This window comes from Ambystoma mexicanum, chromosome 3p (genome assembly GCF_040938575.1).
Source record: "Ambystoma mexicanum isolate Mex_15411 chromosome 3p, UKY_AmexF1_1, whole genome shotgun sequence".
NCBI classification, from domain to species: Eukaryota; Metazoa; Chordata; class Amphibia; order Caudata; family Ambystomatidae; genus Ambystoma; species Ambystoma mexicanum.
In genome coordinates this window covers 929951541-929978084 of record NC_090925.1, presented here as the reverse complement: position 1 = coordinate 929978084, position 26544 = coordinate 929951541, and the positions used below count along the sequence as shown (strand labels likewise).

Genomic DNA, 26544 nt, shown 5'->3' with positions numbered 1-26544 from the left:
CCTCATTTGGTTTGATGTTGAACAGTTCTTTTTGGATGTTTGCAGCTTTGGTGATTTGGTTGTCGTAGTATTTCTTTTTGGCTTTTAGAATTTCGTTTTTATATGCGCGGATTTGTCATTGAAATAGTGATCTTTTTTTTTTTGTTGGCCTGGTCGTATTTCTTTCTCCACTCTAGTTAGTTTCTTGTTTTTCCTTTTCATGGCACTGAGAAGGGGTGTAAACCATTTTGCCATTGCTCTTTTGCTCGAAGGGTTTTCCCATCGAGAAATTGTCTTTTTGTTTCTGTGATCCATTTATGATGTAGTTGTTTTTCTATCAAGGTCAGCTTTGTCCAGGTTCATGGTTTTTGTAACTTCAAGTTGTTTTATCAAGTTACTGCCTTTGATGACCGTCAGAAATGTTTTGGGTTGTTTGGACACTTTTGTAGGTAGGATGATCACAAATGGAATTATGAGTTGGTCGCTCCAGAGTATCTTTATTGATGGTGTTGTGGTGATGAGGTTTTGTTGGGGAAGATTGCGTCGAGTGTGTGTCCCGCTGTGTGTGTTGCTCCTTTTACCAACTGATGTAGGTTCTTTGTCTTTAGTTGCTTGACTAGCGATTTTTGCGACTTTGCATTTTCCTCCTCAAACCAGATGTTGAAGTCTCTGGGGATTATCAGATGGTCATGTTAAATGGCTAGGGTAGGTGATGGCTTCTGTGAAAGTGTCCATGAATGCTGTGTCATATGTCAGTGGTCTGTAAACCAGAATGAATTTGAGGTTTGTTTTGGGTTCACTGTCAAGTGAAGGATTAGTGATTCGCTGTTTTTGATGATTGGCGGTTTGTCTGTTTTTATTTTCAGATGCTCCTTGTATGCTATTGCAAGTCGTCGTCCTCTTTTCTCTTTCCTGTTCACCTGTGAGCACCTGAAAATGTTGTGGAGGCAGCTGTGCAGTGTGATTTTGTAGTTTCCGTCTAGCCATGTTTCTGTGATGAATAGGATGTTGATACCTCTGTCGCACAGTAGGTCGTAGATCTCTGTGGCATGTTTGGACATCGATCTTGCGTTGATTAGGTTGCAGTGGATCCTTTCGATGTGGTTTAGTTTTTAAGATAGGATTGGTCTTGTGGTATTTGTTGTTATGCGTCAATGTTGCTCTCAGGGATGTGATGGGTGTTCAGTGCGATCTGTTTTGTCATTGAATCGGTCTGCTAAATTAGTTACTGGGTTGCAGATTTCTTCTGCTTCCTCTACTATATTGTGTTGTAGTTGGTGGAGGTGGCCTCGTGTTTTTGTGATATATGGAGCGAGGGCGGCGGTTTAGTTTTCTTCCATTCTAGGTGTTTATCTACTTTTTCTGTGGTTCCAGTATGTTTTTGGCACGCCAAGTGAGGCTGGTGGAGTTGGGATGTGCTGGTGGGTGGTTTGTTGCGAGGTACAGCATTGGCTATAGGGACGTTTCTCTTCTCATGATGGTTGTTCTGTTGCCCACAGTGTTTGTGCGGGTGTGTACTGCATTCGTGGTGGTGTCTACTGGAGGAGGGTGTGGTTTCATTTGGTTTGTTCCTCGTTACATTTTCTTTGGCATCGTCCTGTACTGTCGTGGCATGTTATGGTCCTTAGTTGTAGGTTGGTTTGAAGGTTTGAGTGTAGGTCCCAGGGCAGTAGCCCGCCTGCAGGACCTTGCCGGGTTTGGATTGTGGAGGTTCTTTTAGGTATAACAGTGTAATCTAGGTGGTCTTGTGACTTGAATCGTGGGTGGTAATCCGGTAATGGTGGTTGTGGTGGGAGTGAATTCCGGGAGTACCGTCGCTACCAAGGAGGACCTCCACGGGGACCTGGAAAGAAGAAACCCAAGGAAATCCAGGGTTGTCGCTCAACACCAGAAAGGAAGATCCAAGAAAAGGTTGGTTGCATTTCTACGTTCCAACCAGAGGCAGCGAGAGGAGCGTGATGCACCGCTCTCTAATGGAGGAAGGACTCATACCTGACTGATCCTGCTTTGGCCCATGAAGAAATCCCATTTGACCGATTCTCCCTCGACTTGAAATCTCAAGAGTGCGGGGGGGGGGGGGATATGTGGGATATATTGACCACTCAACAGGATTTCGCCCCATCACCAATCTGACTGTCTGCAACAAACGGCAATATGGCTGTGCTGGCTCCTGTGCACACCAGGACCATAACACTGCGTTTTGCAGCAACACAAAGATGGCTGCACCGTCCTGCCAAGCACCCTTCAGGCAGGATTGAACAAGGGGACACACTGAAGGAGCGTGCCAGTGTGTCCTGAAACAGATCAATAGAATAAAGTAAAAAAAAGGCATCACTGCTTTGCTGAAAACCCAAAATTCCCTTCAAAATGAAACTTTTCACCCTTTAAAAATGCTGCTTGGATGCTAATTCCGTCTGTCCATTCTGAAACCACTGTGATTAAAAAGGCCCTGTCATGCCCAGGATATTTGACTGTGCTTCATGAAAACCAGACATAATTCCTGAATGAAAGGCCCAGTCAAACCAACTCAGAGAGAAATCCCCACCTGCATCCAACTATGCTGATGAGGTCAACTGTAGGCATATTACCTGCTGCCTACTAGCCCCTCCATGTTCTATCGCCCCACGTGCCAGCAATCTGATTTTAAAAAGCATTTTGGCATTTAAATATTCTTAATTCAGCTTCAGATGTCTGTGCTGAATACATGCCGTGTCTCGAGTGCATTTTGAACCTGATCCCATTGACAAAATACGGGATTCACTGCCTTAAAATGGCCGCCGCCTGGAGTGCACCCTGCGCCTGACCCCATCCATATTGGCTGCCTGTCTTCCTTGCCTGCACCTATCTGCTGATTGGTCACCACCGCCTACCTAAGCCAATCACGTTTCGCCGGCAGGCGAGAGCCAGCCCTCGAAGTAAGGCCATTGAAAGAAGGCTTCCTGCTGACTCAGCTGAGTCCAGCTTGCCGTGCTGCGGTCTGCGCCAGGTCCCTAAGCCCTGCCACCAGCCTACCCATGTGGACCACCTCAGGTACTTCTAACACTGCATGGCGAGTCATTATTGATCTGGTTTTAGCTCTTGTGCACCCCTTATCACGGCCACTCGTCTATGACCCATACCGCCTGTGAACCTGAAATACCATACATGCCCCTCATGCTATGTGAATAGCCAACCTCGGCCAGGCTTTTACAGTCACTCCACTGGTACCCCTACTGTCTGTTTCTAGTGCACTAGCCTGCCTGCCTGTCTGTGTATCATGTCATTCAGCATACCGAGCTGTTAGCTTCTGTACATGCACTTTGACTGACCCTAGCAAAATGTATTTTATCAGTAGCGATGCCCCAAATCATTTGTAATATTATCTTGCAATTGTACTACGTACCTTCCTCAGTCTACGCTGCTGCTCTCACCTACGTACTCATTCTGATGCTTTCACTCTGCCTGCATTACTTATCTAGCCTCTCTATTTGAATATGCCTCTGAATTGTGCTTTTGTACGCCTTTATTAACCTACGTTTACAACTGCCTCTGTTGCACTCGCACATCAAATGTATGGAATGTACTTTTACCTGGTTATGTACTTATTCTAGCCGCTTTCCTACACAGCCTACCCCGCTTTAAATGAGTGCTTGACATACTTATTGCCATACAATACTGCCCCCTGCACTTTATGATTGCAATTGCCTGCAAGCCCTGGTGAATTTTGCCACCATGCATCAGCCCCCAACAGTCTTTCAGCCCTTCAAGTCTCCTCTCCAAAAGTTACTTGCTCTAGCCCTAGTTAGCACACTCTGCTTTACCATCCACCTAGTGCCCACATTCAAACACATCACAACTTTGTTACCACACTCACAATACCATAACACCAAAGCCATGCCTATGTCTACCCACATCACCAATCCTTATCTCAACAACCCAGCCCTATGGCTCCAACATTTTGCATCTAAACCCACTCCTATCCAACCTTGCTCACTTGCCTTGAGAAACGCCAGACTTGGCACCAGACCCACTCAAGCTTCCTACCACTATCTGACTTCCTTCCGCCAAAATAAACACCTACAACCTATCACCAGAACTGTTTCCTCACTACACACACCGACATCCCAACCTATTAACCCCGTTGTGAACACAATCAAAGGGGCATTAATGTTAGATCTCTCACAGCCCACGCTCTAGAGGTGGCGGACCTCATCCTAACTCATGACCTAGACTTTATGGCCATCACGGAACCTGCTCACTAACTTAGGATTTACTCAGCATATCAACACCTCCACACACTCCAAAGGTAGACATTTTGATTCGATAGCTGACCTCAATTGTGGAATTAATGTGGCAGCTAACCAACCTTGTGCCTGGACTGACCACCACTTGATCACCTTCAACATCCCCGCCATAACCATCAGCTCCACGCCAGACGTCGCACCTGCTATTCCCACACGAAATAAGCGCGACATTACCTGTGACAAACTACTCCCTCTCATCCTTCCAGTCCTGAATGAACAAGCGCTATTAAGCATGGACCCTACTGTCCTGGTCGACACCTTCAACCATACTATGCTCAAAGCCCTCAACCTCGTTGCCCCATCTAAACTGAGAAAATCTAAACCTCGCGCTCATCTCAACTCCTGGTTTACCCCCCAACTAAGAATTCTTCGTAAAGAAAAACAAATTGCTGAATCACATTGGAAGAGTAATCCTACAGAAGGTAATAAATCTAGTATCATCCTAGCCACTTTAAATTACAAGGAAGCCATAATCCAGACGAAAAAAGACACTTACAACAAACGCATTGAACAAGCCAAATCTAATACTAAAGAACTCTTAAGAATCTTGAAAGAACTTGAAACCCCTGTCACTGCACCTGACACTGGCACCAAAGATAGCACCTGGTGCACCAATATCCAAAACGCACTCCTTGGTAAGATAGCCACTCTCCAAGTCAAAATTAACGATAAACAGGCTAATCTACAATCTAACTTGCAACCCAACTATTTCCCTACTTTAAACAACTCTATCCCAGATTCATTGAACCCGTTCAGCTTCTCACCCGTATCCATTACTGAAGTGGAAAATATTATGAATAGCCTTAAACCTTCTAACTGCCAAGGGGACCTCTGCCCAGCGCCCATCATCAAGCAAGCGGTCCACGAGCTAGCTCCATTCATCACCACTCTCATCAATTCCTCCTTCAGCACTGGGATTGTACCGGACAATTTGAAGGATGCCTGGGTTATATGGCTCCTAAAAAAACCAACTTTGGATGCCAATATAGCTATGAACTTTTCTCTTTTATTCTGTAAATGTAATGTAAATTTACTTCGATATGCATTAGTTGATACAAAAAGGTTTCATTTGGATTCTAAGTTTGGAACTCTACTGTATCTCTTTTTAAACTGCCTTTACACAGTTAATGTTTGATAAATTCTTGTGAAATTGTGTAATGTTCTTTCTTACGATATTGTAAAGGTTTGTAAATAAACCAAAACAATAAACAAAAAAATATATATATATACCTATGAACTACAGGCCCACCACCACGGTGCCGTTCTTACTACAAATCCTCGACCAAGCTGCATACCTTCAGATTCAAGACTATCTTGAATCTAATAAACTCCTGGGTCTAAGGCATTTGGGTTCCGGCCCCGTCACGGAACTGAAACTGCCCTTATCGACCTCAAAACATAGATTGAAGATTTACGAGACAAGGGTAAACTTGCTCTACTACTTCTTCTCGATCTCTCTGCAGCTTTTGATCTCGTCAATCATCAAATCTTATGTCGGCACCTCGAAGTAGCCGCCCATTTTTCTGATAAAGCCACAGCCTCGATCAGTTCATTCCTGGACAACAGATTGATGCGTGTCTTCTCTCCCCTAGCAGCAGCATCTCTGGCACCCGTCACCTGCGGGGTACCACAAGGTTCTTGTGTCTCTCCCACTTTGTATAACTTGTTCACAAAACCTCTAATTGATATTTAGGACTATTCTGGGTGTCACATATACTAATTATGCTGACGACACCCAGATACTCATCCCAATCTCAGGAGACTACGCCGCCGACTCTCTCTCAGTGAATGCCATCTACCAAGTCATCCAAGCCTGGATGGCGCAACACGGACTCTGTATGAATCACAAGAAGATAGAGCTCCTCATTCTCGGCTCTCCCCAAAAACTATCCAAACTGGCCCCTGAGTTCAATTCCTTCATCATTGATGGTAACACTATCAAGGCCTCTAAGGACACAAACGTTGGGGATTTACTCGACTCTACCTTATCCTTGGCCAGGCAAACAAATGCAGTTTCCTCTGCAGCGGCATACACCTGTAAGCTCATTACAGTTAGCCGACCTTTCCTATCACCAGCCGACTGTGTCACACTTGCCAGGACCCTCGTGCTGTCACAAATTGACTACTGTAATGCCCTCTTTTTGGGTACCAAGAGATGTAACTTAAACAAATTATCCACAATAATGCTATTGGAACAGCTCTCAACATCCCTAGGAACCAACATATCTCAGACACCAGACGTAAACTTCGCTGGCTCTCTCTGTCCCTCAACGAATTACACTGAAAACACTTGCCCTCACTCACAAGTGCTTATCCAACCAAGCACCCTCTTACCTATCCAACAGATTTGCCCTCCACAACACTAACAGACCTCGCAGAACTGCACAGACTAACTGCCTCTCTATACCACACTTCAACCTTCAAAGATCTGGCGGAGCCAGCTTCCCAGTTATGGCGGCGAAACTCTGGAATTCGCTCCCCAACTTGCTGAGATCTGAACCTTCCTTCTACAGATTCAATAATATGGCCAAAGCCTGGCTAACCGCCCAAGATCCTTCACCTACTTACCAACCACCCCCCATGCGCTAGCCACCTACCTCACTTCTTGTACATAGGCTATGACCCTCTACTCACTCTGTAACTGCATTATGTATATATGTTTGTAACTGTAATTTTGAAACTGTAGTTTAACTGTAATTTTATTGTTCTGTCTGCCTTATCATGTTGTAACTAAAATACGCACCCGGATGCCCTCGGGCCTGGTGCGCTCTATAAATAAAATAAATACAAATAAGCAACTTCACTTTCACTTGCACGGGAACACACGTTTATTTCTTTCCAAAAGTATCCAGGCTCAGCAGTTCAAAGAGACTTTAACTCTCTGAGCCAGGTCAGTGTCAATGTATATATGTTTCAGATAAAACAATCAAATGGAATATGTGATGAAGCCAGGGAGTTTGTTACCTCTCCCCAAGAGGGAGCCATCCCCTTTTGGACTAGGGGGGGGTGAGCCCACTATGCTTAGTACCCCCTAGGGAACACAGTAAACAGGATCCCTCTGGAGGTGACACCCCTTTAAGGGGCAGGAATACACCATAGAGGGACTTAAGTCAACTCCCCTTCCACCCAGACACTAACACCTTTATTGGGCACTAGGCATCTAAGGTGCAGAATAACCTTAAGACCCCTTTAATGTCTGACTGTTCTTCTGATCCAAACTTTACTCTGTGCTATGGGAAACAGCAAAAAGACTGAGAGACAAGGCTGTTGGAAGCACGTCATCTAAAGAGCCAATCGGAATGCAAAATCTGTGGAGCCTGCAGAGTTCAAGAATGTCTCGGTGCACACAGGAGTTCTGGCCTGCCGGAGTGTGAGAAAATGAGGTGAGGCTTCCCGGGCCACAATGCAGACTCGGTGAGTGCAGCAAGGCCACATGGATGGTTAACAAAGTCACAGAAGGGAGGCCTCCAAATGAAGCAGAGTCCAGTTGAGCTGTCGCGTAGAGAGGAGAGCGTCGGTCCAGCTGCACAAGCCTTCTGAGGAGCACCAGACATCACAAGCAGGTACGCAGTGACTGCAGCAGCACGGAGTGTGGACAGTGGAAACCCCAGGTTAGAGAGAAGATCAGTGAGATAAGAGGAACGGGGAAGATGCTGGCGGCGTGTTCTTCCATTCCATTAACCTCGTGTAGGAGGGTTCAAGACAGAGTTATTCTCCAACTTGCGATATAAAAGGTCATTCATGTTCACGAGCAGGAAAGACATATCATTTATTATCGGAGCGCCCAAATGAGGCTAATTTCTGACCACGACAAAGACCCGATAAAACGTGCATAATGCAAAGAAATGAAGAAACAAACTCTGGGATCTTTTTGGAAAAAGACAATATATTAACACTGTAATTGTATTATAAAATCTCAAATCATCCACTGATTTCCTCCTGATGAGCCAGTTTACAAAACTCTGGTGAAACATGTGTAGAGAATTAAGGAACAATAAGAGATATAATTTGTTTTACAAAACCCAAAAGCTTGTATGAAAAAGAAAATTATCTGAAATTTGTTTGAAAAAACTTTGAAATAATTTTTTACTAAGAAACAAGCGACGCAATTCTTGATAACCAGCCCAGTTTGGCACAATCTCAGCTAGTTTGGCACAATCTCAGCTGTTCACCTTTCACAACTATTCTTAACAAGTAAGATCAGCCATGACTACAAAATAATTGTATCTGAAGACAAAACCGATTAGCATTAAAACATAGCATAGGATAAGGTGGCCTCTCGGAATATGTCCACAGGACTGATTCTGGAAATCCATCCTAACATCTGCATTGGTGGATAGGGATGCTTACTGGGAAGGGTGTTACATGGTACTCAATGTCGCATCACCTACATCTTCTAGTAGTGGTTTTCAATACCCTCGAATTCAGACTACTGGCATAGTTGCAGCCTTTTCTTTAAAGATACGTTGACATGGGGGGCGTGGCCAGTGCGCGGACGATGCGGACGTGAGCCGAGTGAGCTCCCGCATCGCCAAAATAATCCTGCATTTTCATCCTGATTCCTGGGGATTTCGTGCGGCATAAACACTGCGACCGAGCCCATAAAGCTACGGGCTCGGATTGACGGAGGTGGTGGCACCTACCTGCCCAGACGACGGAGATAAATCCACATTTTGCCGAGGCCCGGCAGCGGAGCTACGCGACCAAGATGGCCGCCGGTGACTGAGAACGGACTTCCTCCGCCTGATTGAGAGGCCCGAGACGACCTGACACGGCGGGGCACGGGACAGAACGTGAGGCGGACGCCCGGGACCATCCTCTCTTCCTCCACCGCGGAATCTGAGCCCCGCTGACACCCGGAAGACGCCTGGACAGATCCGCGAGAGAAGTGGGCGGGGGGAAATGGCGGCCCTCCTGAGGTCCCAGTGGTGTGCGGCTCCTACCTCCTGAATCATATCCACTTTGGGACACCACGCCGCGACTACAACCGCGTTAGAAGTAAGTGATCAAACCTTGCCAACAGGGTGCCCGCTGAGGACTATATCGTGCCAGCGGAGGGGGGGACCACCACCTGCTTGGGTGAACAGCTAGAAGCGCCAGAGGTCCACGCGTATTGTGAAGGCCCACTAAAGGGCGCTGGGCCTCAAAGTACTCTCGTCATATAAGCCCCAGGCCTGGTGGAGGAGGCTTTTGGAACTCACACCCCCCCACTTGACTCGCTGCACGGCCACCATCCCACCTGGGGGGTACGACCACTCCAACGGCGTATATACAATAACTCCCACCCCGTCGTAGCAGACACCCCACAACTCCCGAAAATATGGGGAAGGACAGGCAGAAGAAACCATCTACACAGAGCAGCATGGACCAGTTTGCCGTCGCTACTACCCTGGCCCCGGCAGACCCAGCAACACGACCAAACTCCCCCACGGGAGATGAATCCCTCTCCTTACGGGATGTAATGGCGGCCATCGCCAACTCCCGCTCCTCCATGGAGACCAAAATAGACAGTACGGCAGCGGATGTCTCCTTCCTACGCCACGATCTGCAGAAGTTGACTTCCAGAACAGGAGAGGTGGAACACCGCATTTCCGAAGCGGAGGACAACATCGGCGGGATCAATCGTCAGCTGTCCCAAGCCTTAAACCGCCTGAAAGCCTTGGAGTCGAGAGTGGATGATGGAGAGGGAAGGTCCCCCCGCAACAACTTTCGCATCCTGGGCCTGCCGGAGGGGAAGAGGGACAATGCACGGAATTGTTCCTGGAGCAGTGGCTCGTGGACATCTTCGAGCCCCAATCCTTTTCAAATTTCTTTTCGGGGGAGAGGGCTCATAGAATACCTTCGGGCAAACCACTCCTGGGCGCTCCGCCCCAGACTATCATCGCTCGCTTGCTTAACTACCGCGACAGGGATGCCCTTCTGCAACTGTCACGCTCGCAAGGGACGATCACCCATAACGGCTCCTGAATCGCTTTCTTCCCGGATTATACCCGAGAAGTGCAGAGGGCACGGCAATCCTTTGAACCACTCAAGAAACAACTTGCTCAGATGAATGTGAAGTACAGCCTGCTCTTCCCAGCCCAACTTAAGATCTATCATAAAGGCACTACTGTCCACTTCAACGACCCACAAGAGGCCTGGAAGTGGGCAGAGGCTCACATAGAAGGCGATTGGACTGCAAGACCAAGGAGACCGAGAGGACGACCCCGACCCGGACCGAGGCGGGCCTCCCCGAGGAGACACCCAGAACGGGGGGGGACAGGTGATCCTGGAGCCAGAGGCACAACAAGAAATGGAATGAACTAACTATAGTCCCCTACTAGGACCTTAGAACACTGCGGGGACACACGAGTGTGTACCGCCCGCGCCTCCGATATCAACGCGCAATCTACCCACCATGGAAGAAGTCGACGATGGGCGCAAGGTGGGAACTCTGGGGAAAGGTCTGAACTCTCCCCTGGTTAGACCTCCCCCCCCCCCCCACCTCTCTTTTTCTTGCTGGTTTCGACCCTATCTAAGGGTCTGGTTTTTGAGCTGACACCTTAAGTTGAAGGATCAGCATGTTTGGGCGACAGGTACTTCGTGTTGGGGTGGAGTATGGGGTGGGGGTGTGTTGGGAAAGTTCAAAATTGTGTTGGTTACTTCAGGACTGCCACTTGCTCATGGGCCGAATTACTCACTGTCCCTTGTTAGGGACGTCTTGCACTATTCCACAAGGCAACCCTGCTTCCTTAGTACAGGCGAGAAATATACCGCCATCTCCTATGGATCGCTATACCCTGAAAATCCCCATCATATGTAGTAAATATCCTCTACACAAACTCACACATCCCTCATGCAGCACACTAAATCCTTGAAACTCCTCACTTGGAATGTGAATGGGATGGGGTCAGGAATCAAACGGCGCCTTATCATGCAATTCCTAAATAGACATTCCCTGATGTGGCCCTCCTGACGGAAACCCACTTGGCTGGGGTAAACTGTGCCTTTTTTCAGAGAACTATCGCCTTGCCTTTCATGCGGGGTACACAATGGGCTCCAGGGGCACCCTCATTCTGATACACAAACGTATATCATTTATTCAACATACCGTAGAACAAGATCCCAGGGGCCGATGCGTGTTCATCCTGGGAATGATCTGGGGTCAAAAGGTGGCAATTGTCTCAATTTATTCTCCACCGGGTCTGGGACAGGAATTACTGGATGACCTCACCACCCTTATGGGAAAACATCACCCTGACATATACATCCTAGGGGGGGATTTCAATGACACCATGAACAACAACACTGACTGCTCCCACCTCCGGAATCGTAACCCAGATACCCCTACCAAATTAGCCAACTTTACATCTGCTCTTGGGCTCTGGGATGTATGGAGGGAGCTACACCCCGATGTTAGGGAATATTCGTTCCACTCTGGTGCCCACGGTTCTATGTCCAGACTGGATTATTTTCTTCTATCACACACCGACCTTTACAGGGCAATGTCCGCAGAACTGCTCCCTCGGGGCATCTCGGACCATTCACCACTTTCGATGGAAATATGTATGCAGGGCGCCCTCCCCCCCAGAACGTGGAGACTTAATAGCTACTACCTGGGGTTCCCAGAGCTGATAGATCGCCTAGAGGAAATATCCGCCAAATACTTCGAAATTAATGAAGAATCGGTAGACAACCCCGTGACAGTATGGGAGGCATACAAAACAGTGCTCAGGGGTGAAATCCTCTCCTGGACGACACAGAAAAGGAACACCCGGCTCCAAAAGATATTAGAGGCCGAGAAGGAAGTGAGCGACAGGGAGGCTAAACATATTTCCGATCCCACGTCTGAAACCCATCGTTCCCTCCAACGCGCCCAAGAGCGCCTTCGGAACAGAGCGATGGATGACGCTAAGCAGGCCCACTGGCAGGCTAAAGCGAGAGTATACGAACTAGGGGACAAAGCGGGCAAAATGCTCGCCTGGCTGCAGAAAAGAGACGAAGGACAACGCCATGTCCGGGAAATAGTCACACCACAGGGCGACAGCTATCACTCAGACGCTGAGATTGCTGAGGCCTTCTCGATGTTCTACGCGGACTTGTACCGAGCCCCAGCCTCTCCACTAGACCCCTCCCTCTTAGACGAGCTATCGTTGCCGACGCTCTCCGTGCAGCAGAGGCAACATCTGGACTCCGCCTTATCAGAGGCCGAGATTTCAGAGGCAATATCTCAGCTCCAGCCAGGGAAAACACCGGGCCCAAACGGATTCCCCGTTGAAACCTGGCAAAAGCTAGGAGCAGACAAAATGGCGGCCCCCTGCACAGAATGTTCCTTGCCGCCCGGGAACAAGGGACTCTCCCACCAGACCTGTGTAAGGCGACCATCGTGGTCATACCCAAACCTGACAAACCTCCACACAAATGTGCTTCCTACAGACCGATATCATTGATTAATGGGGAGGCCAAGGTCCTCGCAAAGCTCCTGGCGAACCGGTTACAACTGGTTGCATCCACCCTGATTCACCCGGACCAATGTGGATTCATGCCCCACAAATCGACCCGGATGAATCTACGCCGTCTCCATCTGGCAATGGAGAGATCTCCGATTATAATCGGACCTTTGGCCCTGCTGGCAATCAATTTTGAAAAAGCATTCGATTCAATTCGATGGGACAGCCTTTGGGAGATCATGCGCCGTATGGGATTCAGAGAAGTCTTTTTAGGATGGGTACAATTGCTCTATACTAACATCCAGGCGGAGGTAAGGGTAAATGGATGGTCCTCTCGATCCTTCCCCTTGGGCCGAGGTACGCGGCAAGGATGCCCGCTCTCTCCCCTTTTGTTTGCCCTTGCAATCGAACCACTCGCTATTTGGCTTCGCCAAAATACTGCCTGGACGGGGTTTAGTTGGCCAGAGGGCTACGATGACCGTACATCTCTTTACGCAGACGATCTCCTTATATACCTGGGAGACCCGCCTCGATCCTGCCCCATCGTAACACAGCTGCTCGTCCGCTTTGGTAAATTTTGCGGTCTCAGAATCAACTGGGATAAATCAGTTTTCTTCCCTGTAAAGGGCGGAGAGCAGGCCATCCCCAGGAGTGCCCGTACCGAGTTGAACGACAAGGCTTTCGATACCTGGGAATCTGGATATCCGGGGACTTGACAAGTTATGTAGAACACAATCTCCGACCGATCACAGACCAGTTCATTATCGATGTCCAACACTGGAAACTTCTCCCCCTGACCCTTATGGGTAGAGCGGCACTCTTTAAAATGATGACCCTTCCCAGATACCTTTACGTCCTTCAGAATGCCCCACACAGAATCCCAGATTCAGAGTTTCACCTAGTAGAGACACTTCTTAGGGACCTTATATGGGGGGGAGGTCAACCACGAATAGCGTTAACCACTCTCCAGAGATCGATCTGGGAGGGGGGAGTGGGAGTCGCCCGTCTCCAAAACTACTACTGGGCATCACAACTGGTTGTGGTTAATGATCTTCTTCACGGGAATCGGGACCTACCTCACATACACGCTGAGATAGCTACTATACAAAATGCAGACCCGCTGACCATTCTCTATCAACCCCTCCCGAGAACCCTCCCACCCACAACTACAACGCACCTCACTATGGTCTGGAGACAAGCACACCGGTTTGTTGGGTGGGACAATAAAGTCACTATCGCACAACCTCTCTGGCAAAATAATAATCTAGCTGCATCCCGTGAACTTGAGCCATGGCCCAACTGGATGAGAGCAGGGGTCACAAGAGTGGGGGGGGTATGCTCACAGATGGGAAACTGACCTCATTTGAAGATCTACAGTCACATTTTCAGATCCCAAATACGGAACGGTATCATTACATACAACTAGCCCACGCTTTAAGAACCCACTTAACAGCAGACACAAGGCTACCGGTCTACACCCCCATAGAGCGCAACATCCTACCAGCGTATATTCCCACCAAATGCACTTCTATCTTATACAATGCCATATCCTCCTTTGCTACCCCGGAACTGAATGAGCTCAAGGCGAAATAGGAAGCGGATGTGGGGGAAATAGATCCGGAGGACTGGATACAAGTCCTCATGCATCCTCGTGAAATTGCTATCTCCTCTAGGCTCCGACTGGTGCAGTTGAAGATACTGCACCGGGTATATTACCCTAGGACGTGACTATACGGCTGGAAGAGGGCCCCAAACCCAAATTGTCTCCGATGCGGGGAGGAGATGGGAATCTTCTTCCACATCTTGTGGGCATGTCCCCGGATACAAACCTTTTGAAATGCATGCTGTGGGGAGCTCTCCAGGGTCCCGGCCGGGACCATACCACTGGACCCAAAGGCCTTACTCCTGGGAGTACCTAATGAAATCGAGGCTAACAAGTGGGAGAGATTGCTCCTACACACGGCAACAGGGCTGATCAAGCATAATATAGCGCAGAAATGGGGAGCCTCTGTCCCCCCGACAATGGATCAATGGAAACTGGATATGGACGTGTGCACCATGATGGAGCATAGGATCTACTCTGCAAGGGGCTGTCCCAACAAAGCCTCGGAAATTTGGGATAGATGGGAAGAAGAAGCGATCTAAGACTCCCTCCTGCATGCTGGGGAGCATGCAATGGGTATTATGTACTACACGCCAATATGTGTACTAAGGAAGACTCTTGACCACAGCTGATATGTGTATTGCCTTTGTTGATTGAGACTGACCATGATAGTCCTTATGTTGATTTGTTTTTGTTCTTGTGATTGTTGTAATACAATAATAATAATAAAATACTTTATTAAAAAAAAAACAATGAAAGGATACGTTGACATGATGGTTTGCAATAGTTCTGGAAACACTTATGCTTTGCTTATTTTTCCTAGGTATTGAGAACAAATCAGTTTTCTGTGACTCGACATGAAAAGATTGCAAATGGCCTGATTGGAGACCAAGGACTACCAGGTGTATTTGTGCTTTATGAACTTTCCCCAATGATGGTCAAACTTACAGAAAAGCACAGGTAAGGCCACTACACACTTATCACTTGTTCTTATAATTGTTCTTTTTATTATTGTTCTTTTACAACACGCTTAATACCAGAGATTGTTTTCTAAGCGGCTAATCTGGCTTCAAACCTATGTTGCTCTGTGTTTTTTTGCTGCCAAGACAAACGTGTTGCCCCTGAGCTATCGCCGCCTTCACCAATATTGGATATTTGTGTGATATTGGATATTTGTGTGAGAAATAATGCCACAGGCAAAACCTTCTACTTTTCCTCATTAAAGTAATTTGCTAAATGTTGTTTTTCTATAATACACAGAATAAAATTGGGGACTAGTTTACTCAGTCACTTGCCAGTTGACTGTTCACACTCCACATTACTGTTTGCCACTCAAGCATCTCTTGTGGAAGCAGTAGTTTGTTTGTGCCTACACCTCTTTGCGCCAAATTTCTGATGTAAATGAATAAAAGTACGTAGTCAAGTTTCTTCAAGTATATTTTCTTAATTTATTTGATATATGTTCTGCCCATATGGATGACACGTGTTTCGGCGTTCCATTGGCGCCTTTTTCAAATCCAAATAGAGAAGAAGAAGCAAACAAACTTTTCTCTGCCAAAGGGAATAACACCCATGCTTTCACTTCAAGTTTTCCGAAAAGAGAGGACCTCAGATATAAATTTGTAAAACTAGAGAGGGCCTCTCGCAAAGAAATTGATAAGTATTGGGAAATAATCTCTCTGAAAAACTATGTATCAAAGGACCAGATCCCAAGAGGACTTCGCATTTTGATCTTTCCAGATCTCAGTAAAGACGATGATAAAGATTTGGCTAACAATTGGGAAACAAACCTCAATCAATGTTCAAAACACATGTTAGAAATGCTAATTGAGCATGCACAGAGAGAACACAGACGAATAACTGATCAAATTGAAAATATAAAAAAGGAAATTAAAGAGGCAAAAGCCTTAGAAGTGACTAAAGAAAAGAACTTTTTGAAAATGCATGAAATTCTCAAAGAATATCAAGACGAGATAAAATTGAGAAAATTGAGAAAATTCTATCGTGATGACAGAGATTACCAAGAGGATAGAGTATACACTTTCCAAGAGAAATATAATAAAATCAAACCAACATCAAGAGAGACTACTCCCAACACTTCACCGTCCAGTTCAGAGGCAGAGGAAGAACCCGAAAATGAGAATGACGTGGAAACAGTATTAGGAACTGCAAAACCGAAGGGACAAGGATTTCTAAATCAAATCAAAAGATACAAACAAGGAAACAGAAACATTCAGACGAAACAAGTCCGTTTTCAGATCAGCAAAGCACCAGACACCTCACAGAAACGAGTCGGAGAAGAGGTAAGAGAGGATCAGGAGGACCCAGAAAATCCAGACGGCTCAGATGCCTATCGACGATTAACACGGGCGGCGTCGAAAGAAGCTGCCAAAAAACAACAGAAATAAATAACTTGGTGATGAACATATCGAACCAAATACTAACTGAAGATGAAATTAATGTATTGAATAAAGGCCTATCATTCGCCCCGACAACTGAGTTTGAACCCATAGAAATACATGTGGATCTTTTCAAATTTGTTCGGAAATTAAAACTTAAAAAATTTTTTGCAACTCAAGTTGAAAAAAGGAAAAAAACATCTGAAACCATAACTAGAAGTGATATAACCATAGAAGAACTAAGCGGTATTCACCTATTACGATCCCTACAAGAACCAGGAGACTATCCAATACATCAAACCATTCATGAGTTAGAAATACAGCCAACTCCTTTTTCCATGAAAGAATTGAAACCCAAATCCAGGTTCACACCCCAGCTATCACCAGATAACATGGTGGACGCATTTTACAGAGCCGTCACACAAGATTTATACTACTTAAGAAAAAGACCACAAATAAAAAACAAGACTAATCTCAAAAACCTTACAGCAAATGAAATTCTTGCCATAAGAAAATTACAATCAAATCATCAATTGGTTATCAAGGAAGCGGACAAAGGTGGCAACATTATAATAATGAATAGAGTGGATTACATAAAGATGGCTATGAACCACTTGGAAAATCCAGAATGTTATGAGAAATTAATAGGAAATCCAATACCGAAAATAACACAAGATTTGACAAGCCTTATTAATGAGAATTTTGTAGGTGGGATTTAACCCTGGAACTACCGTGATACACTTCAACTAAAAACTAATTCCCGGAAATAAGGAAAGAGAGATTCGCATTACATTCAATAAGGCCCGGATTTGAAAAAGGCGCCAATGGAACGCCGAAACACGTGTCATCCATATGGGCAGAACATATATCAAATAAATTAAGAAAATATACTTGAAGAAACTTGACTACGTACTTTTATTCATTTACATCAGAAATTTGGCGCAAAGAGGTGTAGGCACAAACAAACTACTGCTTACTTTACAAACGGAGCTGAGGGACTCTATGTCTCCGTGTTGACCTACATCCTTGCGACACAAGAATAAAATAATAAAATAAGAAAACCATTGCTAAATTTAATAGCACTAACATACGGGTCGCGAGAGTACACCTTATGAGATCCCCACTCAAGAAGTTCCTCACTCAGTAGATTGTCACTAGGGGATACAGTACCACGCAGACCAATTTGGGAAAACGAATTCAAAAAATGGCAGAATACATGGAGAATAGAGAAGAAGAAGCAAACAAACTTTTCTCTGCCAAAGGGAATAACACCCATGCTTTCACTTCAAGTTTTCCGAAAAGAGAGGACCTCAGATATAAATTTGTAAAACTAGAGAGGGCCTCTCGCAAAGAAATTGATAAGTATTGGGAAATAATCTCTCTGAAAAACTATGTATCAAAGGACCAGATCCCAAGAGGACTTCGCATTTTGATCTTTCCAGATCTCAGTAAAGACGATGATAAAGATTTGGCTAACAATTGGGAAACAAACCTCAATCAATGTTCAAAACACATGTTAGAAATGCTAATTGAGCATGCACAGAGAGAACACAGACGAATAACTGATCAAATTGAAAATATAAAAAAGGAAATTAAAGAGGCAAAAGCCTTAGAAGTGACTAAAGAAAAGAACTTTTTGAAAATGCATGAAATTCTCAAAGAATATCAAGACGAGATAAAATTGAGAAAATTCTATCGTGATGACAGAGATTACCAAGAGGATAGAGTATACACTTTCCAAGAGAAATATAATAAAATCAAACCAACATCAAGAGAGACTACTCCCAACACTTCACCGTCCAGTTCAGAGGCAGAGGAAGAACCCGAAAATGAGAATGACGTGGAAACAGTATTAGGAACTGCAAAACCGAAGGGACAAGGATTTCTAAATCAAATCAAAAGATGCAAACAAGGAAACAGAAACATTCAGACGAAACAAGTCCGTTTTCAGATCAGCAAAGCACCAGACACCTCACAGAAACGAGTCGGAGAAGAGGTAAGAGAGGATCAGGAGGACCCAGAAAATCCAGACGGCTCAGATGCCTATCGACGATTAACACGGGCGGCGTCGAAAGAAGCTGCCAAAAAACAACAGAAATAAATAACTTGGTGATGAACATATCGAACCAAATACTAACTGAAGATGAAATTAATGTATTGAATAAAGGCCTATCATTCGCCCCGACAACTGAGTTTGAACCCATAGAAATACATGTGGATCTTTTCAAATTTGTTCGGAAATTAAAACTTAAAAAATTTTTTGCAACTCAAGTTGAAAAAAGGAAAAAAACATCTGAAACCATAACTAGAAGTGATATAACCATAGAAGAACTAAGCGGTATTCACCTATTACGATCCCTACAAGAACCAGGAGACTATCCAATACATCAAACCATTCATGAGTTAGAAATACAGCCAACTCCTTTTTCCATGAAAGAATTGAAACCCAAATCCAGGTTCACACCCCAGCTATCACCAGATAACATGGTGGACGCATTTTACAGAGCCGTCACACAAGATTTATACTACTTAAGAAAAAGACCACAAATAAAAAACAAGACTAATCTCAAAAACCTTACAGCAAATGAAATTCTTGCCATAAGAAAATTACAATCAAATCATCAATTGGTTATCAAGGAAGCGGACAAAGGTGGCAACATTATAATAATGAATAGAGTGGATTACATAAAGATGGCTATGAACCACTTGGAAAATCCAGAATGTTATGAGAAATTAATAGGAAATCCAATACCGAAAATAACACAAGATTTGACAAGCCTTATTAATGAGAATTTTGTAGGTGGGATTTAACCCTGGAACTACCGTGATACACTTCAACTAAAAACTAATTCCCGGAAATAAGGAAAGAGAGATTCGCATTACATTCAATAAGGCCCGGATTTGAAAAAGGCGCCAATGGAACGCCGAAACACGTGTCATCCATATGGGCAGAACATATATCAAATAAATTAAGAAAATATACTTGAAGAAACTTGACTACGTACTTTTATTCATTTACATCAGAAATTTGGCGCAAAGAGGTGTAGGCACAAACAAACTACTGCTTACTTTACAAACGGAGCTGAGGGACTCTATGTCTCCGTGTTGACCTACATCCTTGCGACACAAGAATAAAATAATAAAATAAGAAAACCATTGCTAAATTTAATAGCACTAACATACGGGTCGCGAGAGTACACCTTATGAGATCCCCACTCAAGAAGTTCCTCACTCAGTAGATCTCTTGTGGAAGTTGTAATTTTCCAGGTATTTTAGAATGTTACCTAAACATATACATACAGCGCTATTTTTTTTCTCCACTTGATTAACTTATTACTAATATATCTGCTCAACCTTCGTGCAGACTCCTGGGCTTGCAATGTAGTAGGAAAGCCTATGGGAACATTCTTGGCAGTGCCAAAATAGAAAAGCATAAGCTTGGTACTCTTGCGTGATCAAAGACTTAGCCCTGCAATGCGCTCGCCGTAGCTCCTTCCTTTATTTCCATTACTAATGCCAAGTTGTTGTTTGTGTAGGTTGCAGAATCTCCTGTGCAGTCAACCGACTTCCATGCTCACATACTAATCTGTGCTTATGCTATTAACAGCATGGCTTTTGTGGCAATCAGTTCCCCGAAACATTGTCTAGGTCTTCAGTGAATGGAGCACCAGCACCGCTGGTCTGACGGAGTCCTATGACACACTCTTCTGGTCACTTAGCAAATGACCCTCAGGTGGACCTCCATTTCTTTTGGTAGATCGTAAGCAACACATGTATTTGAACCTCATGCGAGTAGACCTGTCTTCCCCTCAGCCCCTTCCTTTCCCTCCTCAGAGATGATTCATTTTTCATTCCCATCGTTTGGACAAACTGGGAACGGTTCTCTGGCACGAATCCTGTCCAAATCCTTCTCGTATGCAGATGATACGCAGATTCTCTTCCGGCTAAATGTGCCTATGGAGGACCCTCCCCATAAACTGAAGGATTGTCTTTCGGCGGTTGGGAGTTGGATAGCCAATGACTGGCTGAAGCTCATCAGAGAAAAAAAACGAGATCCTAGTGGTTGGTCCCATTTCTGCTAGCCAATCTTGGACCTCCGAATACCCTACATCCTTTGGTCCATGCCCTGAACAGTCTTCGTTAGTTAAGAGCCTAGGAATTAAAATCATGTCTTGAGGATCCAGAGAGGCCCAAATCTCCACAGTTTGCCAAACAGGCGCTGTTAAACTCAAAGTGCTTAAGAAGGTCCTCCATTTCCTCCCAAGTTACTCTAGATCAAAAATCGTGACCACTGCCATCATTGGATCAATTGATTATTGTAACAGCATTTATCCTGGCCAACCAGAGTTTTTGCCTCAACGTCTCCAGATTGTTCAAAACTCAGTGGCTAGGCTTGCCTCAAATGCACCTAGAATGGCTCACTCTTATGACCTTCTTCGTCACCTGCACTGGCTCCCTGTTAACAGCCGAGTAAAGTTCAACATTTTGTGCATTGCTCTTCGTGCCATTCAAAATGCCATGGCTGAGTGCCTTCTATATCTATACCTTACCAACCAACCAGGTCTCTCCGATCAGCCAATCAGTCTTTGCTGGTCGTCCCCTGATTTCAACGGACTCGAGCGGGCGGAAGATCTTTCTCTGTACTTGCCCTTTTGATGTGGAATGCCCCGCCTACTCAGATCCGTGGCATTCCTGATTGCATTTCCTTTTTTGGAAACGGCTAAAAACTCTCCTGTTCTAGTTCCTGACGCGCAGCCACACTCTCTCAATTCGCGCCTTGATGCCTTCTTGGTCTTTTTGCACTCTATACAACCTGATACAATGCAATAATGGGTCTTCTACCTGTATGAGAGAAAAACAGAGGTGCACGACACAGTTAACACAAGAGCCTTCAAAGGAATCCCCAAAGTGCTCCCAAACCTTAAACCTGCAGGCAAAGTTTTCTCAAGAACTTACCACGATGTCTATGTTTGGATCCTCAAAGGGGAATCACAGCAATCGGGCATGTTATCCTGAGATGCTATCTACTAGGTCATTTCCACCCTTGTGTGTCTGGATGGTGAGAAAGCAATCCTTCAGCATCAAAATGTTTGAGGTTGTTTGGTCTGGGTTGCCGCTGGTCCACCACTTCCGAGTCACATGTAGTCACAGACCAGTTAAAGCACTTGTATCCAGTGCTCTATATACCTGAACCTTGGAGAGCTGTGGTGACACTCAGTCTCTTTTTAAAGGTGTAGTCGGGGGGGGGTAATTATGGCCTTACTTGGATACTCTTTGTGCTTGGGACAAACACAGTACTCCTCCCCAGTTAGTCATAGGGTTTGCTTCCTATTCCCACTGTCCTCGAACCTAAAACAGTGTATGTTGTGATGATTCTTTAGCCAATTGAGATACTCTGCTGCTTTTGGGTCTACCTTCTTAACACACCCCCACACTGGCCAAGTACTGCTTGGACTCACGCTGCAGGTCCAGACTCTACAGGGACCAAGGTTACAATAGCATATTCTTAACCTACCTTGCACGACACAGGAGCAATTGCTATACACCTTTAAAGTCTGTTAGCTAGAAGTCTTTCAGAGCATACTTCATAAGCCTCATAAAATAAGACATTCTTCCTCCACCTGTCCCAGTTTCTCCCTCTGCATGGGTCTTAGCACACAAGCAGATTAATGGATTGGAATAAAGACTGCTCTACTTTACCTTCAAATTTAAGGTTATTTATTTTATAATACTCAAAATACAGGAACATTCAATCTCAAAGTGCAGAAGTTGTGGGTGTCTGACCTCCAATCAGGTGCATTGAGCGCCTAGGCAGCTCCAGATGAAAAACAAAGTAGCCATTTCCAACTGCGTAGAGACCAGAGCCCTGATTTCTCTGCCTCTTTATAAAATAGGAAAACTAATTCTGTCAAAAAGAAAGTGTGCCAGAAAAGTTTCCCCTGCATGAAACAAGAACATGAAAATGCCATCTTCATCAGTTACAATCACAAGTTGTGACTGAGGCCTGTTGGACTTTCTTTAGGACCTCCCACCTCCTAGGCATGCAGATTTCCATTCAGGGAAATCAGATGCAAATTACCAAGTGTGACTGGTGCAAGAGGCCTACCAGGGTGTTGGCCAGAGCACGTTCTGTCCCAGCGACACTGTGTGAGAGTTGGCAGGGTCCCATTCTCTGTCCCCTTCACATGTGCTGGGGTAGATGTGAGCACTATGACTTTTTACTGCATCACTGTTCTGACCATTGCTGGCCAGTTTTTTGAGGGGGTTGTGTCCTCCGACGTATTCCAAATCCTTGACAGGTAATGTCCCCAGCTCTGCTGCTTTGGAAAATTTTCGGCAGAGGGCGTCCTGCATCGATGGCGTCGTCGACGGTCGACGTCACCGGATGTTATATATAGGATGCACAACGCCCGTAGCCTCAGTTCCGTTTTTTCTGCAAACGTGTTTGCTTCGGAATCTCGGTGCTCTCGACTCTTCTCTTCGAACGGTGTCTTCATCTTCCTCTACTACCCCGAGGCTGGGCTTTAAGAAGTGTTGGGACTGCGTGTCGAACATGTCCATCACGGACCCGCACGACATCTGCCTCTGGTGCCTCGGCGAAAGCCATGCCACCGACGACTGCGAGGACTGCCAGTCCCTGATGTCTAAGGCCTTGCGGGGGCCTAAGGGGAAATTAAAGGTAGGTAGGGGGTCCAAGTCCCGTAAATCGAAGTCCGCTGGGCCTTCGATGACTCGAGGGGTGACTGTCTGCATCGGCGTAAATCCAGGGGGTCTCGGTCTAGGAGTGTTTCCTGCCATTCCTCTGCCTCGAGGCATTCTAGGAAGCGCCATCACCGGTCGCCTTCCCCGTCCTTGTCAGAGGAGGACTCCGCCAGACGGTTGACTTGTCCCACCAACTCTTCGTCGCCGGCCGAATGGGATTCGTTCCGCCAACAGATGTTAGCGATTTTTCAGTCGCAAGGCACAGTTCCATCCACGCCTTCGAAAGAAGCTGGCAGGGAACAGGCTCGGTCCATCACTCGCACGGGCTCGGGAGTTCGTTTCGATCATCGGGAGCCGTCGAGGTCCCGTTCGGACAAGGGAGATCGCAGTAGCCGTGCTAGGTCCAGGTCCCGGTCCTCGATGCCATCGAGACCGTCGAAACCTGTGAAACCTTCGAAGAAGGCGTTGGCGCCATCGGCGCCGCGTCCTTCGAGGGACGTTCTCGAGGATCTGCCCTCAAAGAAGTAGTCGACGCCATTGGCGCCTCAGTCGACGTTGATGCCGATTTCCTCAGCGCTCTCGACGCCATTTGTGGAGGATTTGCCGGAGGTGCCCCTGAGGGCTGTAGAACCTCCGAGGAAGGCTCGCAGTAAGTCTGTGAGGCCTGTTTTTGAGCCCAGGTCTGTTCCTCCTCCTAGATTGGATTTTTTCCAACCTTTGCAAGAAATTTCAGAGGTTGAGGAACTGTCTGATCAGGAGATGAGCTTGCCAGTCCCTAATGACCTTTTGTCTGGGCATAGTCACATGGAGGAATTCGGTCAGTCGTTGCATGACGCCAGTGGCCTGAACACCTCTCCGGAGTTGGAGTTTGGCCGGCCGGAGCCTGGGGCGCATGCTGAATCTTCTTATCAGCGTCTCATGTCGAGGTTGACGGAGTACTTGGGGTGGTCTGCCCCCCCCCTGTGACGTTTGATCAGGATGACTTGATGGATATCCTGGATCAGGGTCCACCCACTGACCCGGTATTGCCGTTTCACATGGCTTTGCAAAGGAGGGTGGCGGCGGCTTGGACTGCTCCGGAGTCTGCCGGCAATTAACAAGTTGTTTCCGAAAAAATACCGCCCATCCAGTAGTGACCCCTGCTACCTGTCGGCGCACCCTACTCCAGAGAGTTTGGTGGTGCAGGCGGCTAGGGCCACCTCGAAGCAGGCTGCGTACCCTACCGTCCCTCCTGATAGGGACGACAAGCGCTTCGATGGTTGGGCAAGGAAGGTATTTTCTGCGGGGAATATGGCGTTGAAGTCGGCCAACTCCACTTGTGCCTTGGCAAAGTTTACACACACACTGTGGAACTGTGCATCTTTGGCGGCTGAGCATATTCCCGAGGGGGTAGAAAGGGATGGCTTTCTGGCCCTCGTGCAACATGGCAAGGATGCTATGTGCGAATCCCTTCAATCGGGTTTGGACACGGATGATAGTGTCAGCCGGTCCATGGCTACAAGTACCGTGAAACGCAGGTTTGCATGGTTGCGGAAGTCTGGTTTTGCCCCGGATGTGCAGTTCCGGCTTCTGAACTTGCCCTTTGACGGCGTTCATTTGTTTGGCAGCAAGGCTGACAAGAGCCTTGAGAGGTTGCAGACCTCCAAAGCTGCAGCGAAGTCTTTGAGCGCTGCAGTGCGACAACCTCCACCTTTTCATCCCAGGGGACAGCAATGGAGGGGAGGTTCCTTTCGGTACCACTCCTCTTTTGGTAGATCGAGAGGGGCTGCCAGTCAAAGGGGGCAGCGAAAAAGTACCCATGGTGGTCGGGGAACTCGTGGTGCCAAAGCCACTCGGGCAGTTGCCTCTTTGCCTTCAGGATCTGCCGCCGCATCTCAGTCATGAGGCCATGTCCCATGGTTCGCGGGTTGGGGGCAGGCTAGCACAGCATGTCGGAGAATGGCGTGCCGTTACTTCAGATGTGTGGGTTCTGGATACCATAGCCCACGGCTACTGCCTTCCCTTCCTTCAGCGGCCTCACGACAATCCACCGGGGAAGCTCTCTTTGAAGCGTCCGGATCCGCTCCTTGCGCAGGAAATCCTATCCCTGCTGGAGAAAGGTGCCATAGAACTGGTGCCTGTGGCGGAGAGGAACAAGGGATGGCATTCCCCATATTTTTTGATTTCCAAGAAAGACAGAGGGTTGAGACCCATCATGGACTTGCGTTGGTTGAACAAACTTCTCAGGAAGGACAAGTTCAACATGGTTACTCTTTCTCAGGTCCTCCAGGCCCTTCAGCTTCAGGATTGGTTGGTCTCTGTTGGAGTCCAGACTCCACATCAACCTGTTGGAGCTGAGAACCATCAGGCTTGCCCTGAAGGCCTTTCTGCCGACTGTACGGGGGAAAAGTGCTGTGATCATGACAGACAACACAGTGGCCTTGTGTTATCTCAACATAAAAGGGGGGCAGGGTCACTCCCACTGTGCAGGGAGGCGATCCAGCTCTGATTCTGGGCCATCAAACAAGGTCTTTCGATCTCGGCAGTTCATCTGGCTGGAGTCGAAAACGCAGCAGCGGACCCTCTGAGCAGGCAGAGCGCAGTCTCTCACGAGTGGGAGTTGGCTCAGGCAGTCCTTCTGTAGATCTTCGCCCTTTGAGGAACCCCGCAAGTGGATCTCTTCACCACCAGTGTCAACCGGAAGTGCGAGAGATTCTGCTCAAGGGAATTTCCTCCAAGAGGAGCCTTGGGAGACGCGTTTGTGGTGGATTGGTCATTCCCGCTGCTGTACGGGTTTCCTCCAGTCCCTGCCATTCCTCAAGTTTTGCGTAGGTTCGGGACCCACATGATCCTGGTGGCTCTGGATTGGGCCAGCAGAGCGTGGTACCCAGACCTTCTACAAATGTCCATCTGCCCTCCACAACGTCTTCCTTATCGAGAGGATCTGCTCTCGAGGGAGGGGAGGGGGGAGTCAGGTTCTCCATCCAGAGGTCAGGATTCTCGAACATCACGCTTGGTATCTGAAAGGTTGAGATAAAAGGATTAGCACCTCCCAGATGATGTGATGGAGGTGTTGCTTTCGGCCATGCGGCCAGCAACAAAGTCCCTGTACCGTTGCCGTAAGTTCTGCGACTGGTGCAGGAGACAGACTGTTGATCCTTTCCAATGTT

At 46.7% G+C, this 26544-nt stretch overlaps 1 protein-coding gene across 1 annotated transcript in view; it reads left to right on the top strand.

Moving 5' to 3' along the window:
• Positions 1-26544, top strand: part of ERGIC3 (ERGIC and golgi 3) — an 834442-nt gene that overhangs the window by 706842 nt on the left and 101056 nt on the right. The window contains exon 11 of the mRNA XM_069652225.1: positions 15118-15254. Within this exon, the coding sequence (XP_069508326.1) occupies positions 15118-15254 (137 nt within the window). The remainder of the gene's footprint in view (positions 1-15117; positions 15255-26544) is intronic.